The sequence below is a fragment of the Chiloscyllium punctatum genome, chromosome 5 (genome assembly GCF_047496795.1).
Source record: "Chiloscyllium punctatum isolate Juve2018m chromosome 5, sChiPun1.3, whole genome shotgun sequence".
NCBI classification, from domain to species: domain Eukaryota; kingdom Metazoa; phylum Chordata; class Chondrichthyes; order Orectolobiformes; family Hemiscylliidae; genus Chiloscyllium; species Chiloscyllium punctatum.
Window position 1 is genome coordinate 105,176,148 of NC_092743.1, and position 18,236 is coordinate 105,194,383.

The window sequence follows — 18,236 nt, forward strand, 5'->3', positions numbered from 1 at the left end:
GTCTGGCTGTATCCCAAGCTTGAGTCAGAGTGGTTCTATTTCCAAAGTAGGAATTTATAAACTGTTATATGGATCGACTGCCTGCAGGTTACGTGCTTTTTGAGCAAAAATAGAATGTATCTTCAATTGCAATTCTGCAAATGCAAATGCAAATTTGCAAGAAAGCCTGAAAGCTCTGAAAGCTAGTACTTCCAAATAAACCTGCTGAATTTATCCAATTCCCCACTTGGTGTTGTGTGATTTTTAACTTTGTCCACCCTAGTCCAACACTAGCACCTCCACATCACGGCATGAGAAGGGGTGCAGAGGAGGTTCACTGGGTTGATTCTGGAGTTGAGGGGGTTGGCTTATGAGGAGACACTGAGTAGACTGGGATTATATTCATTGCAATTTTGAAGAATGAAGAGGGATCTTATAGAAACATATAAAATTATGAAGAGAATAGATAAAATAGACGTACAGAGGATGTTTCCACTGGCAGGTGAAACTAGGACAAGAGGGCATAGCCTCAAAATTAGGAGGACCAGACTTAGGACTGAATCAAGAAGGAACTTCTTCATCCAGAGGGTTGTGAATCTGTGGAATTCCCTGCCCAGCGAAGTAGTTGATGCTACTTCAGTAAATGTTTTTAAAGCTAAGATAGATTCTTTTTTGAACAATAAAGGAATTTAAGAGTTACGGTGAGAGTGTGGGTGAGTGGAGCTGAGGCCATGAAAAGATCAGCCATGATCTTATCGAATGGTGGAGCAGGCTCGAAGGGCCAGATGGCCTACTCCTGCTCCTAGTTCTTACGTACCTTTTTCAGAACTCATTCCAAATGGTGTGAGACAAGGCATTCCATTGGACAAGAGCTTGCATTTTTATAGCACCTTTCACCACCTCCTTATCTGCCAGGTCCTTTCACAGACAATGCAGCCCTTCTAAGATGTGATCACTATTGTAAAGTAAGAAGAGTATCAGTCAATCTGATCACAGAAAAGTCTCACAAGAAGTACTACGTTAATGACCAGATAAGCTGTTTTAATGATGATGGTTGAGGAATAAATATTGATTTGGATACAAAGGAGAATTGACTTGCTCTTCATCAAAATGGTGCCATTGGATTTTTTACATGTATTAGAGAGGGCAAGCAGGACCTCTGCTTAACATCTGATCATTGAAGATAGCACCTAGAACATTGTAACCATCTTTTAGTACCCTACAGTGTGGATCAAGTCCACACTGACACTCTGAAGAGCAGCCCACCCAGACCCAGCTCATCCCTGTAATCCTGTATTTCCCACGGCTAATCAATCTAGCCTGCACACCCCTAGACACAATGGGCAATTTAGCATGGCCAATCCACCTAACCTACATATCTTTGGACTGTGGGAGGAAACCAGACTACCCAGAGAAAACCCACACAGACACACGAACATGCAAACTCCACACAAAGAAGTCACCTGAGGGTTGAATCAAACCTGGGTCCCTGGTGTTGTGTGGCAGCAGTGCTAACCACTGAGTCATTGTGCCACTCTGCACAGGGAGAGGCAGCCCGGAATGTGTACTCCTGAATGGGACTTGAACCGATAGCCTTCTGACCCAGAGATACCCACACACTACAGATTGATGAGAACAATTTGCAGGTGAGCTTTGCCATCTCTATCTCTACAAACTCTTCCATTCCTCCAATATCTGTGTGTTGTCTCCAATTCTGGCCTCTTGAGCAGCCATGATTTCTATCTCTTCAACAAAAGTGGCTACAGTAGTTCAGGTCCAAATCTCTGCAATTCGTCCCCCAATATCTGTGTGTCAGCCTCTTCCATCTTTCAGAAGCACCTTAAGTCCTACCTCTTGAATCAACCTTTTTATCATTTACTCTAAGATCTGTTTAGATGGCTCAGTGTTCACGTTCATTTGATAATGCCCCTGTGAAGACCCATGGGGCATTTTACTGCATGGAAGGGCTATGTAGATGTAAGTCGTTCTGTTTGTCAATGTTCATCTCAGCACTTTAATTGTTTAATACACATCCTTTGCCAGAGACGTACTTGGATACACCTGGAAAGAAACTTTACCGTGAAGACCACAGGAACTCTCGATCTGGGTGGAGCTTCTACTGAAATAGCTTTTGTCCCCAAGCAGCACTCACATATGAGTGAAACCGTAATAATCACGTTGTACAGTTACAACTACACTGTCTACACTCAAAGCCTGTCATGCTATGGAAGGGATGAAGCCGAGAAAATGTACAGAGCAAAAATCCTCCAGGTAAGCTGGGTGGCTCAAAATTGCTTTTCGTGCTAAGAGTCCATGGATGAAGAAAGGAGGAAACTCTATAGCACCTTCTATGGCCTCAAGACATCCAAATGTTTCTTGCAAATGAAATAAAGACAGAAAAGGTCAGGCAGCATCTCTCGTGACAGCAACAGAGGTAATGTTTCAGATCTATGACCTTTCTGAGGAAACCCCCTGAAACATAAACTATATTTTTGCTGCATATGGATAGATAAATTATTTTTGTAGTGCATTTACACTTGAGGAACAAAATATATGAGGAGGTGGAAAATTAAGAATAGCATATTTATAAATTTCCTAAATATTCCTAAGTGAGTGAAACCTAGTCCAGTGGGCACAACTTCATATAGACTGAATTCAGAGTGAAATGTGATCATGCAATAGCTGAATTTATGTATTAAATACAAACAGAACTACATAACGTGGACTGTGGCTCAGTGCATTTGTCTATACAAGTTCCCAATCTAGAGACACCTGGGCAGCACTGAGGGAGAGCTGCACCGTCAGATTTGCTGTCTTTTGGATGAGAGGTTAAACTAATGCTCCTCTCGAGTAACCATAGAGAAATCCCATGGCTCTATTTTAAAAAGAGCAGGGGAGTTCGTCCCAATGTTCTGGCTGATATTATCCCTCAACATGCATCACCATAGTAAATAACACATTGCTATATGTGGAAGCCTGAACGCAAATTGTTTAAATCATTTCTCACATCACAACCAAGACTACTCTGCAGTGGTTTTCACTGACTGTAAAGCACTTTTGATCATCTTGAGATCATGGAATTTAAGAAATACAAATAGGCTATTAAGGTCCTTGAGACTGTCCCACTGTTCAATTACATTTAAATTCACTTTCCTGCTCCAAGTTTCATAACCCTGAATTCCTTCCATATTGTTATGACAACAGTATCCAAGATCTTGTTGATCTTTATTTTTACCAAGAGCACTGTCAGCCCTCTGAGCATCTGCATCCCGCTGAGATAAAGAATTCCAACAACTATATAAATGAAAAACAATTCTCCTCATCTCGATCCTTAATGGCCAACCTCTTACCTTATCTTCTATATCCCATAATTCTAGACTCTCAAACACCTTTCAGTATCTACACTCTAAAACTTTTATGTTTCCACAGATTATCTAAAGTCCAGGACTATTAAATCTATCAAAGCTCTTTGTGCTAGTTCTATTTTAGCAACTTTATCCATCTATTTATTTACCTATTCCATATAACCATATTTGCATACATCTGTCTGTTTTACCAACTCAGAACGCAAAGAAAAAATCAAGCATTGAAGATCCTTGCCTTCCCTCAAACTATAATCTGACTCTCCAACTGAAGTATATATTTGATGGTTTATGCACTGCAGCTGATATACCACCGAACTATGACCCTGACACCAATGCTACATTTATAGGAACTGGAAATCCTGTTCTCTGTCAGCAAAAGTTGTTGTCAATATTTAGTTTTGAATATATCAATGTTGGAGGTAATTGGACACAAGAAAAACTTCAGCCAAACATCCATGGAGACTTTGTGGTACGTTATTAAATGTTTGGAATATTTCATTTGCATTCCCATCTTGTTTGGTCTTGAGCTTGACTTGTGACATATGTTCATTTCTATCCAAACCATATAGGCCTTTTCTGGTTTCTATTACTCAATGGAAGCCTTGAACTTAACCGGTTCCTTTCCCATAGAAACTTTCAACTCGACAGTTCAGGAATTCTGTTCGAACAACTGGGATCAGGTAAGTGGTGGAATTTCTGTCATATTGTATTCACTGCAGACAATTGGAGATGGTAGGGTCAGCTGTTTTGCTCGAGACTAATAGATGGTAATATTTTTAATGCCTATATGGGAAATAATTAGCATGCAGCAAACAAGCTAAGGGAATGTCATTCATTTTATTCAGAATGCATCTTGAGCTTAAAAATCTAAACTTACTCACTCGCAGATATATTACATATTGTTACAGGCACAGCTCATTTCATGCTGCTTACAGTCACGATGTATCCTATGAAACCTACAGATATGACATGTCATGTCTTACTTAGAGACATGACCCTTTAATACTCATGATTTGCTACATATATTAACATTCATGTTACATGCTACCTATAGGTGTGGTGTATTACACATCCATCTGCATATATGTCCCATTGCACACTATGTAGATCACATATTACATGTTACTTATGGACATATGTCAAATGCAATGCAAATTGACAAAGACTGACACAAACCAAAAAGGTAGGGGTAGTTCTGTTACAACAGGCATTTTGTCAATGTGAATTCACTGTGACATGATTGACGAACTGTGGGCGTGATTTCTACAGCACAAGTTTTTAAAACGTGTTGGCTGTAATGCGATTACAGTGCCAACACTTCAAGCGTGATTTTTCTATAATACAGGGTTGCACAAGAATTAAACCATCGCATTATAGTAGAACTGACAGTACATCATTATCAATGCAAAAAGGAAACTAACATTATTACCTGTTATGCAGGTGCAGCAGTTATTTCCAAACGTGTCAGACCCATTTCGCAGATCATATTGTTTCAATGCAAACTACATCTATGCTGTACTTGTGCAAGGTTACAACTTTGATCAAGAGAGTTGGAAATCAATAAGCTTTCAAAAAGAAGTAAGTGCAGACAGATGAAAACCTTGTTTGGTTAAAATGGCCTGTTACTTGTTTGGCAGTGATTTATTTGGGGTGAGGAGGGATTATGTTCCAATTCTACATTTCATTCCAACTCTAGTGATGGAGATAGGGAATTCATCTCTTTTTGCAGCCAGAGTATAACAATGAGCTGAAGTGATGATCAAGTTGAATTTTAATAATCCCACTGTACAAAATCACACCAGAAAGGTGAACCAAGTCTGGGTGTCATCGCTTTTAACTTTTCAAAATTTTCAGCCATGTGTCGGATTGTGCCTTTGTACTTGTGAGACACTGACTAAGCCACTTAGTGTTGTTTTCAGTCACAAACTCATACTTTAAAGCACAGAAGGAGGCCATTCAGCCATTGTGTCCGTGCCAGTCAACAGAGATCTAACTACATTAATCCCATTTTCCAGCCTTTGACACATAGCCCTGGAGGCTATAACAAAACAAGTGAATATCCAAAGTGAATTTTTAAACATTACAATTTCTGACTCAACCAGCTTGTCAAACCAGTGAGATGCAGAGTGAAAAAAGAACTTTTGGACTCTCCTCTTGGTCTCCTCCCTCTTGCCTTACTTTTATACCCCCTGATTACTGACCTTTCTACTATTGGAAAAAAATGCTATGTCCCTCACAATACTATACACTTCTCTCACTTGCCCTCTCAACCATTGTTGCACTAAGGAAAACAGCCCTATCCATCTTCCTCATACTTCAGACCCTCCAATCCAGGCAATATCCTGGTAAATCTCCTTTGCACCCTCTCTAGTAGGACCACATCCTTCAGAGAAATGTAATGATCAGACTGGGTGGCACGGTGGTTAGCACTGCTGCCTCACAGTGCCAGAGACCTGGGTTCAATTCCTGCCTCAGGCAACTGTCTGTGTGGAGTTTACACATTCTCCGCGTGTCTGCGTGGATTTCCTCCCACTGTCCAAAAATGTGTAGGTTAGGTGAATTGGCCATGCTAAATTGCCTGTAGTGTTAGGTAAAGGGGTAAATGTAGGGGAATGGGTCTGGGTGGGTTGCTCTTCAGAGGGTCGGTGTGAACTTGTTGGGCCGAAGGGCCTGTTTCCACACTGTAAGTAATCTAATCTAATCAAACTGCACGCAGTACTCCAGTTGTGGCTGAATCAGTGCACATACAGTACCAGAGTAACCACTTTGCTGTTGTATTGTATGCCTTGCCTAATAAGGGAAAGTATTCCATGTGTCTCCTTAATCATTTTATCAACCTGCCCTACTACTTTCAAGGATTTGTGAAAATGCATACTAAGATCCCTCTGATCTTCAATATTTTCCAGGGTTCATTAGACTTTAACAGGACACTATCCCCTGGTTTTCCAGATCAAATTCCACTTGCCACTGCTCTGCTGAGCTGTGATCGTTCCATAACATGCTTCTGCAGTTCACAGCTATCCTCTTCACTCCTTACCACCCTACTAATTTTTTGTGTCATCCCTGAACTTCTCAATCATACCCCTATATTTAAGTCCAAATCATTAATGAACACCACAAACAGCAAGGGCCCCAGTACCGAGCCATGTGGAACCCCACTGAAAATTGACTTCCAGTTACAGAAACATCTCTCTACTTCCATACTGTCAGACAATTTTGGATGCAACATTCCACATTGCCTTTATTTCTATAGGCCCATATTTACTTGGCCAGTCTGCCATGAGGGATTTTATCAAAAGCCTTGTATAGGCAGCTGGGAGAAAGCACATCAGATAGAGGCACAGCTTGAGTGAGTGTGTTTCGGAAATGTTGGAACACCATGAGAATTCAGTGCAGATGGGGAGAAGTGTTTTTTTTTTGCAATTTATTCTTTGCTTCATAGTTTGTAAGGTTTAACTGGACAAATTGAAACCCAGCACAAAACAAAGAGTAACATCACAGGAAAGCATAAGTTCATTGGTTGGTGTCAGCTGTAATTTGAATACCTATTTTGAATTGCTTTCAGGTTAAAGATGAATAGGATAAACATCTTACAGATGAAAAAATTAAAGACCAATAAAATCGGTATCTTAGAAAAATAAGAACAAAGTAAATTAAGTAGAGATGCAGAGCCAGGCAATGTGTTGTACCTGACTGATGTGGGAATTGATGGACCCCATTGTGGCTGATAGTGACCACATCTGTAGCCAAGTACTGGTTGCTTGAGGAAATCTGGCTCTGAGCTGATAAGATGGAGTCTGAGCTTCTAACACTGTGTCTTATCGGGGAGGGGGAAGAGTTACTTGGATGCTATGTTTCAAGAGACAGTCACAATCCCTAGATTAAAACTACCTTAAATTTGGAAGGTGTGACTATGAGCAAAGCAGGTACGCAAATAGAGGATGTAATTGTACAAGCACCTCAACCGCTGTCCTCGTCCAACGGGTTTGAGATTCATGTTCCCTGTCTCGATGAGAGTGGGTGATGTAGGGAGGATGAGCAAACTGACCGTAGCACTGTGGTTTATTCAATGAGGGTGGGGAGAGAAAAGAGAAATATTGTTGTGATTAGGCAGAGTATAGTTAGGATCGAGACGCTTTGAAGGTCCCAAAGGTTGTGTTGACTGCCCGGCTCCAGGATATCTCATCTGGACTGCAAAGGAACTTGGAGTGGGAGGGGAAAGATCCAGGTACAATGGTTCAGGTAGATTCCAATGACATAAATAGAAAGAGGAATGAGGTTCTGGTGAGGGTATTAAAGTGAACTGAATTAACTTTATTGTATACAAACAACTTGTTGCTAAATTCGAAAGCAGAAACAAAAAGTTAATAATCTCTAGATTACTCCCTGAGCCATGAGCTAATTGGCACAGGATCAATAAGTTTAAACCAGTGAATGCATATTTCAAAGATTGATGTGGGAGAAATGAGTTTCAATTCATGAGCATTAGCCCCAGTATTGGGGAAGGAGGAACTGTTACAATGGGATCTGCTCCAGCTGATTAGTTCTGGGACTGGGGTCTGGCAATAACCACAGCTGTAAGTAGGGCTCTAAACTAAATTGTGTCAGGTAGGGTCCATTTACATGGGAAATCAGATGAGCAAATTTAAAGGAGAAAGCAGGAGTGGAGATTAGTGGATAAGGTTTATTGTAACCAGAAAGTAAAAGGAAGTGACAGAATGTGTGAATGTCATATTGCACCAAGCAATTGTACAAGAGTAGGGAAATTTGATAACAGGACTAACTTAAAGGCTTTTTTATCTCAATGCATGAAGCATTCGGAATTAAGTTAACAAGTAACAGTGCAAACAGAGACAAAACGCTATGACATAGTGGCAATTATTGAGATGTGGTTGCAGAGAGACCAGGTTTGGGAATTGAATATCTGAGATACAGTATTTTAGAAGAATAGACAGCAAAGAAAATGAGGTGGTGTAGCTTTGTAGTAAAAGAGTTCAGTGTTGTACTGAAGAAAAAGTTATCAACGCTGGAGATGTAGAAACAGTCTGGATAGAAATACATAGCAGGGGAAAGAAGTTGCTTGTGGGAGTAATCTATTGGTCCTGAAACAATAACTTCACAGTTGAGCACTGTATAAACCAGAAAATACTCCAGTCTGGAAGAATGGTACAGCAATAATCATGTCTGACTTTAATAGGCATATAGACTGGATTAGTCAAATTGTCAAGAGTAATTTTGAGGGATGGTTCACTGAATGCATTAGAGATTGTTTCTTGAAGCAATATATGTGGAACGAATCAGGGAATAGGCAATTCTGGATTTGCTATTGTGTCATAAAATGGGACTAATTAATGATTTGGAGGTGCTGGTGTCAGACTGGGGTGTACAAAGTTAAAAATCACAACACCAGGTTATAGTTCAAAGGGTTATTTGGAAGCACTAGCTTTCGGAGCGCTGCTCCTTCATCAGGTGGTTGTGAAGTTTAGGATCGTAACACACAGAATTTATAACAAAAGTTTAGTGTGATGTAACTGAAATTATATATTGAAAAAGACCTGGATTGTTTCTGGTTTTAGATTAGAATCAGTCTGAACATTGTGGCACAGACAGCCTCACACAGGGCACCTCACTCCTTCAATGCATTATCTGGGCCGAAATGACACCTCTTAGAGTCATAGAGATGTACAGCATGGAAATAGACCCTTCGGTCCAACCTGTCTATGCCAACCAGATATCCCAACCCAATCTAGTCCCACCTGCCAGCACCCAGCCCATATCCCTCCAAACCCTTCCTATTCATATACCCATCCAAATGCCTCTTAAATATTGCAGTTGTATCAGCTTCCACCACATCCTCTGGCACCTCATTCCATACACGTACCACCCTCTGAGTGAAAAAGTTGCTCCTTAAGTCTCTTTTATATCTTTCCCCTCTCACCCTAAACCTATGCCCTCTAGTTCTGAACTCCCCGACCCCAGGGAAAAGACTTTGCCTATTTATCCTATCCATGCCCCTTATAATTTTGTAAACCTCTATAAGGTCACCCCTCAGCCTTCGACACTGCAGGGAAAACAGCCCCAGCCTGTTCAGCCTCTCCCTAAAGCTCAAATCCTCCAACCCTGGCAACATCCTTGTAAATCTTTTCTGAACCCTTTCAAGTTTTACAACATCTTTCTGATAGGTAGGAGACCAGAACTGCACGCAATATTCCAACAGTGGCCTAACCAATGTCCTATACAGCCGCAACATGCCCTCCCAACCCCTGTACTCAATACTCTGACCAATAAAGGAAAGCATGCCAAACGCCTTCTTCACTATCCTATCTACCTGCAACTCCACCTTCAAGGAGCTATGAACCTGCACTCCAACGTCTCTTTGTTCAGCAACACTCCCTAGGACCTTACCATTAAGTGTATAAGTCCTGCTAAGATTTGCTTTCCCAAAATGTAGCACCTCTCATTTATCTGAATTAAACTCCATCTGCCACTTCTCAGCCCATTGGCCCATCTGGTCAAGATCCTGTTGTAATCTGAGGTAACCCTCTTCGCTGTCCACTACACCTCCCATTTTGGTGTCATCTGCAAACTTACTAACTGTACCTCTTATGCTCGCATCCAAATCATTTATGTAAATGACTAAAAGTAGAGGACCCAGCACCGATCCTTGTGGTACTCCACTGGTCACAGGCCTCCAGTCTGAAAAACAACCCTCCACCACCACCCTCTGTCTTCTACCTTTGAGCCAGTTCTGTATCCAAATGGCTAGTTCTCCCTGTATTCCATGAGATCTAACCTTGCTAATCAGAATCCCATGGGGAACCTTGTCGAACGCCTTACTGAAGTCCATATAGATCACATCTACTGTTCTGCCCTCATCAATCTTCTTTGTTACTTCATCAAGGAACTCAATCAAGTTTGTGAGACATTATTTCCCACGCACAAAGCCATGTTGACTATCCCAAATCAGTCCATGCCTTTCCAAATACATGTACATCCTGTCCCTCAGGATTCCCTTCAACAACTTGCCCACCACCAAGGTCAGGCTCACTGGTCTATAGTTCCCTGGCTTGTCCTTAACATTCTTCATAAACAGTGGCACCACGTTAGCCAACCTCCAGACTTCCAGCACCTCACCTGTAACTATCGATGATACAAATATCTCAGCAAGAGGCCCAGCAATCACTTCTCTAGCTTCCCACAGAGTTCTCGGGTACACCTGATCAGGTCCTGGGGAGTTATCCACCTTTAACCATTTCAAGACATCCAGCACTTCCTCCGCTGTAATCTGGACATTTTGGAAGATGTCACCAACTATTTCCCTACAGTCTATATCTTCCATATCTTTTTCCACAGTAAATACTGATGCAAAATATTCATTTAGTATCTCCCCCATTTTCTGTGGCTCCACACAAAGGCCACCTTGCTGATCTTTGAGGGGCCCTATTCTCTCCCCAGTTACCCTTTTGTCCTTAATGTATTTGTAAAAACCCTTTGGATTCTCCTTAATTCTATTTGTTAAAGCTATCTCATGTCCCCATTTTGCCCTCCTGATTTCCCTCTTGAGTATACTCCTACTTTTTTTATACTCTTATAAGGATTCACTCGATCTATCCTGTCTGTACCTGATTCTTTTTCTTAACCAAACCCTCAATTTCTTTAGTCATCCAGCATTCCCTATAGTTAATAGCCTTCTCTTTCACTCTGACAGGAATATACTGCCTCTGCATTCTTGTTATCTCATTTCTGAAGGCTTTCCATTTTCCAGCCGTCCCTTTACCTGCGAACATCTGCCCCCAATCAACTTTTGAAAGTTCTTGCCTAATACCGTCAAAATTAGCCTTTCTCCAATTTAGAACTTCAACTTTTAGATCTAGTCTATCCTTTTCCATCACTATTTTAAAACGAATAGAATTATGGTCACTGGCCCCAAAGTGCTCCCCCACTGACACCTCAGTCACCTGCCCTGTCCTATTTCCCAAGAGTAAGTCAAGTTTTGCACCTTCTCTAGTAGGTACATCCACATACTGAATCAGAAAATTGTCTTGTACACACTTAACAAATTCCTCTCCATCTAAACCTTTAACACTATGGAAGTCCCAGTTGATGTTTGGAAAGTTAAAATCCCCTACCATAACCACCCTATTATTCTTACAGATAGCTGAGATCTCCTTACAAGTTTGTTTCTCAATTTCCCTCTGACTATTGGGAGGTCTATAATACAATCCCAATAAAGTGATCGTCCCTTTCTTATTTCTCAGTTCCACCCAAATAACCTCCCTGGATGTATTTCCAGGAATATCCTTCCTTAGCACAACTGTAATGCTATCCCTTATCAAAAATGCCGCTCCCCCTCCTCTTTTGCCTCCCTTTCTATCCTTTCTATCTAGCATTTGTATCCTGGAACATTCAGCTACCAGTCCTGCCCATCCCTGAGCCATGTTTCTGTAATTGCTATGATATCCCAGTCCCATGTTCCTAACCATGCCCTGAGTTGATCTGCCTTCCCTCTTAGGCCCTTTGCATTGAAACAAATGCAGTTTAATTTATTAGTCCTACCTTGTCCCTGCCTGCCCTGACTGTTTGACTCACTTCTGTTCTCAGCTGTACCCATCTCAGATCGATCTCTTTCCTCACTATCTTCCTGGGTCCCCCCCCCCCCCACCTTCCCCCCCCCCCACCTTACTAGTTTAAATCCTCCCAAGCAGTTGTTGCAAATTTCCCTGCCAGTATATTTGTCTCCTTCCAATTAGGTGCAATCCATCCTTCTTGTACAGGTCACTTCTACCCCAAAAGAGATTCCAATGATCCAAAAATGTGAATCCTTCTCCCGTACACCAGCTCCTCAGCCATGCATTCATCTGCTCTTTCCTCCTATTCCTGTCCTCACTAGCTCATAGCACTGGGAGTAATCCAAATATTACTACCCTTGAGGACCTCCTTTTTAAATTTCTACCTAACTCTCTGTAATCTCCCTTCAGAGTCTCAACCTCTTCCCTTCCAATGTCGTTGGTTCCAATGTGGACAATGACCTCCTGCTGGCCCCTCTCCCCCGTGAGAAAATTCTGTACCCTCTCTGAGACATCCTTGATCCTGGCACCAGGGAAACAACACACCATTCTGCTTTTTCTCTGCCGGCCACAGAAATATCTGTCTGTACCTTGGACTACAGAATCCCCTAACACAATTGATCTCTTGGAAGCCGACGTACCCCTCGTTGCATTAGAGCCAGTCTCAATACCAGAAACTTGGCTGTTTGTGCTACATTCCCCTGAGAATCCGTCACCCCCTACATTTTCCAAAACAGCATACCTGTTTGAAATAGGTATATCCACAAAAGACTCCTGCTCTAGCTGCCTACCTCTCTTTCCCTTCCTGAAGTTAACCTATCTATGTGACTGTATCTGAGACTTTCCCCCCTTTCTATAACTGCCATCCATCACATACTGTAGCTGTTGCAAATTCCTCATCGCTTCTATTTGTCTCTCCAACTGATCCACTCGATCTGATAAGATTTGCATCCAACAGCATTTATGGCAGATATAATCCGCAGTAACCCTTAAACTCTCTTTAAACTCCCACATCTGACAAGAAGTACATATCACTGCAAAGGTCATTTTTGCTCCTTCACAATCTACAGACCCAGAAAATAACACCATCTTATTCCTCTACAAACACTGCCCCAGGTTAAATTAATAGATATGGCTTATATTTTAAGTTTAATCAAGAGACTTATCTCCAAAAACTTATAATCAAGAAAGAATCCACTATATGCACTACTGCAGCCTTTCTATTGGACAGACTTAAAACAACAATTAACTTATCTGATTCTGTGCTGTGAACTTCACCCAACAGTCCCTCCAAGATTAGTTGTGAATTTCACTTTGTTAATTTTCCCAGATGCACTCCGATGTCCAGCGATACACGAATTCAAATGGCAAAGGCGATAACAGTGCAGGTTTTCTCTCTCTCTCTCCTGCACTGACCTCACCATGTGCTTCCTTTGTCTGCCCTTCTCCCTTTAAACTGCTGTTGTTTTGACTTTTTTTTGAGTCAAACAGAGCTAATTACATAGACAACTTTGGCCCAAACGGACTAGGCCAGAAGATGACAGCTTGGACAGTTGACAAGCATTGGCAGGTGTTTAAGGAGATACTCAATTGCTCCCAACTAAAGGATATTCCAAAAAGGAAAAAAGGTAGTAAGAGGAAGAAAAGAAATTCATGGTTACGCAAAAAAGTTAAAGATATTATAAAGATAAAAGTTAAGGTATACTATTTTGCAAAGGTGAGTAGCAGTAAAGGTTTCCCAAACATCAATACTAAAAATGTAAAAAAGAAAGAGCATTGGTAAGTTATCAAAGGAAACTGTGCAAAATATAAAAATCGATAGCGAAAGCTTGTGTACGTATGTAATAGGGATGACAGTAGTTAAAGTGAATGTTGATCCCTTGGAGGATGAGACTGGGGAGTGGAATACAAACAACATGGTCACTAAATAAATATTTTGCTTCAGTTTTCACATTGGAAAACACTACTGCCATCCCAATTGAAACAGGTAATACAGAGGCTATAGAAAGGAATAAACTTAAAACAATCATCATCACTAGAAAAAAGGTACTGAGCAAACTGTTGGGATTGAAGGCAGTCAATGGCTGATGGCCTACATCCTCGGATCTTAAAGGAAGTGGCAGCAGAGATAATCAATCCATTGGTTATAATATTCCAAAATTCCCTTAATGCAGGAAAGATTCCAGTGGATTCGAAAATTGCTAATATAATGCCCTTATTCAAAAAGTAGGAAACAATCGTTCAGTTAGTTCAATGTGTGCCATTGGGAAACAGTTAGAAGTTATTATTAAGGAAATAATAACAGAGCATTTAGAAAGTCAATAACACAATCAAACAGAGTCAGAGTGGTTTAGTGAAGGGTAAGTCACATCTGACTACTTTGCTAGAATTATTCAACGATGTAGCAAGCAAGGTTGATAACAGGAATTCTACACATGTAGAATGTCTGGACTTCCAGAAGGCTTTTGATAAGGTGCCATATACAAGGTAAGACAGCATGTGGTGAGGGGTAACTTTTCAGCTTGTTATGGAATTGGCTGATCAACAGAAAGCAGAGTTGGGAAAAATAGGCCTTTTACTATTTGGTAAGGTGTAACTAGCAGGGTGCCCCAGGATTCAGTCCTCAATCTATATTAATGACCTGTATGCATAGAAAAAAAGTACTGTAGCCAAATTTCCAGATGACCCTGAAATACGTGGGAAAGTAAATTGCAATGAAGAAATAAAGAAATTTACAAATACATATGGATAGGTTAAGTGAATGGTCCAAAACTTGGCAGAAGTAGTTTAACGTGGATAAGAGTGACATTATCCATTTTGGTCAGAGGAATAGAAAGACAATTTATTATCTAATTACAGAGTGCTTTGGAACAGAGTTATCTTGGTGTCCTCATGCACGAATTATAGAAAACTAGTATACAGGTACAACAGGTAACAAGAAAGACAAATAGAGTTTTGGCATTTATTGCTAAAGGAATAGAGTATAAAGCAGAGAGGTGTTGCTGCAACTGTACAAGACATGGTGAGACTGTACCTGGAGTACTCCATAGAATTTTTGATCCATTACTTGAGGAAAGATGCAGTTGTATTGGAGGCAGTTCGGAGGAGGGTCACTAGATTGATTCCATAGATGAATTTGTTTTATGAAGAGAGATAGAGATAATACAGGCCTAAACTGTCTCTAGAATAAGAGGGTATCTGAGCTACATAGGGTACCGATGGAGATTGCCAAAGTAGATCTAGAGAGGATGTTTCTTCATGCAGGTCAATCTAGAATGAGAGATCATAGATTTGGGATAAAGGGTAGCAGATTTAAAGTAGAGAGATGAGGAGAAATTACTTCTGTGAAATTCATTACAGCAGAGTGCAGTGGACACATGAACATTGAGTAAATTTAAAGAGGAGAGAGACAGGTTTTTAATTAATAATTTCTTGAAGGGTTGTGGAGATTGGGCAAGAAAGTAGAGTTGAGGCAATGATATCAATCATGATCATATTAAATAACGGAGCAGATTCAGTGGCTGAATCTTCTACTTCTAGTTCTTACTTTCTTGCCAAAATCCACGTCGATTACATCACTTATCAACACTTGTGTCACCTCCTCAAACGTTCCATTTGTCAAACACGACCTGCCTTTCATAAATCCATGCTATCACGGAGTAACTTACATCTCTCCAAGTGCACATCATTTCTATCCTGCAGAGTTTTTTCCAATAACTTCCCCACCTACTGAGGTTAGACTGACTGGCCTATTTTATTGTAATTTTTGTTGATAATGGGACATTACAATTGCTGTAACACCTCACATGGCTAGAAAAGATCTGAAAACTACTATCAGGTCCATATAATTTCCTTCCTTGCCTCCTTCAGTCAGGGTTTATACCTTATCCTGATTTATCGATGTATAGGCTGCTAAACCGGTTAGTACCACTTCTTGAAATTTTACTTATGTATTTGATCTGCAATCTCCCCTTGACTATCTGAGGGCCTATAATACACATCCAACAGCATGTTTGGTCCATTTGTTTTTTTTTACTTCTACCATATGGCTTTATTTTATGAGCCTTCACTGTTATAATTAATTCTTTCATCAATATTGTGATGCCACCTTCATTTATTCCTCTATCTCATCTGAATACCCTATAACCCAGGAATGTTGAGCTGCCAAACCAGCCCATCTTTAATATGAAACATAGATACCATTCATTTATATATCTACCTGCGTCCTCAGCTCCTCTATCTTATTCATCAGGCTCCTTGCATTAAAACATATTGTGTTTAGGAAATAAGTGTTCATTATAAAGTTAATAAGTCTAGAAGATAGAGCAAACTTATGTTTTAACTTATAATTTCATTTCAGCTTCTCTTCCCCCCTCTGAAATATCTGTCAAGGTCCCTGCCAATCTAGTTTAAATCCAACCTAACAACATTAACAAACCTGCCTATTCTAATTACTAAGATTGGGCAATAACGAATGACAGGAACATAACAAAAGTTAACTGGTTAAGTACAAAAACAGGCCCATTTATAGCAGATATTAATTGGGAGGAGGTTGAAGTTAACCAATTGATTAATTGGTATAAGTTGACGACTTGGTGGCAGATGCTGTTGCCCTTAATAAGATCTAAAGTCCTTAAATTTCCTAATGGAGATACCGTGGATAGGTTGATCAGGATCCTCATTGTTCATGACTTAAGCCTTCTCCCAGAGTTAAGAATTGGACAAAAGAGGCAATACTGTTAAAGATGATGGAAGTTGGTTATATCACTAAAGAGACTTAATGTAGCTCAACCTATATTTTGCTGGGGTGATTTAATAAGGTATGTCCTTTAAAAATTCAGCTATCCTATTCTATTTTGATATGCCATTCCCAAATTCTTTTAAAAAAAGTGTTATCCAATACCTTCTTAAATCTTTCTCTGCTGCAGGCACTAATACTGTCCATGAATTATCTAATCCACTATTTTCTGTTACAGGTGAAGAACAGCAGCATAGGCTGGTCACTTGGTTACATGCTAAACCTTACCAATTTGATCCCATCAGAAAATCAAGTGATTCAAACACCAATGAGTGAAGGTGTATTCTGTGGACTTCTCTTTCTATTTTCCACTTTAGTTGTGTTCTGTTCAATCTTCATTTGTATGTCAATAATACGTTTTTTTTAAAGTGCAATTTAAAGCTTTGTGAGCTCTTAACAGAATAACTGTTGAATATTGGGAAAGAAAAATATTATGCAAATGATCAAAACGAAGAAGAATACTGAAATGGAGCATCTCTACCGCATTTATAATACAGTCCCTGTGGATTTAATAGGAAATGTTGAAAAGCACTATGGCATCCAGCTGATATCATACTTTCATAGTGTTCTGATGTCCTTCATCCTGGCCACTGCACTGAGAAAGTAGAATAATTATAACACTAAGCCATAAATTTGACATTAAAAATTGAACAAGGACCAGAAAAATAAATGACAGTAGAGGGAAAAGTGATGGATTCAAATTGTTTAAATATATTATCAGGCCAAATTGAGGATGTAATATTAGCTCAATTTCACAATTAGGGAAACTGAGATGTACTTTCACTATGTGGTATCATTGCTGCTTATAGTGGTTTCTATTCATGGGATGCAGATAGAGAGGAAGTTGTGTGCCTGCCTTCTGCCAAATAATCTGATGAAAAATTAGTTGGCAAGGTAGTCAGTCATGTCTTTTAGTCATTAACATGTAAATGATAGGGCTCAGCACCAAGCAAAGGTTGAGCAGGTGCACAAATTTGAGAGAGCCTTAGCTAGCCAACTTTAGAGGATATTTTGCCATCTGGTAAACCTGAACCATTATTTGCTGACAGGAACTTTAAATACTCTTTTTTTCAAATCTCCTCTTGCAGTTTTTGTTCCTTTCCCTCAATCTTTACTTGTCTTACCCCTTAGGTTAATAGCTAAGTTATTGACAAATTTCAGTCAATAATTCTGCAGGACATTAAACCACTCACTCCAAGCATGAGGTTTTTTTTTAAACTAGAGGTGTACATTTGCTGTGAAATGTCTTGCTGTATAGATCATGTAAAAAAGAAATCCAAAATGTAATACTGCTGGTCTCTCTCTCTCTCTCTCTCTCTATATATATATATATATATATACTTAAGACAAAACTAAGAAAGTCCAATCTTTGCTTCGTAGTGGATTATAGATTAATGCAAACTTAAGACATAAAATATAACTGAAGGGCATTCTGATGTGCAACAAGAACTTCTGGGAACACTAATCCCACAATCCAAGTCTTTCATTATTTCTTGTGAAATAAAATGTACTGTATTTGTAAAGAAT

The 18,236-nt window shown here is 40.0% G+C and overlaps 1 protein-coding gene across 1 annotated transcript in view; it reads left to right on the forward strand.

The window, feature by feature from the left end:
• Positions 1-18,236, forward strand: part of entpd3 (ectonucleoside triphosphate diphosphohydrolase 3) — a 55,851-nt gene extending 37,615 nt beyond the window's left edge. Inside the window, exons 8-12 of the mRNA XM_072570948.1 lie at positions 2,023-2,250; positions 3,544-3,813; positions 3,914-4,024; positions 4,785-4,922; positions 16,888-18,236. Coding sequence (XP_072427049.1) covers positions 2,023-2,250; positions 3,544-3,813; positions 3,914-4,024; positions 4,785-4,922; positions 16,888-17,076 — 936 coding nt within the window. The 3' untranslated portion in view covers positions 17,077-18,236. The remainder of the gene's footprint in view (positions 1-2,022; positions 2,251-3,543; positions 3,814-3,913; positions 4,025-4,784; positions 4,923-16,887) is intronic.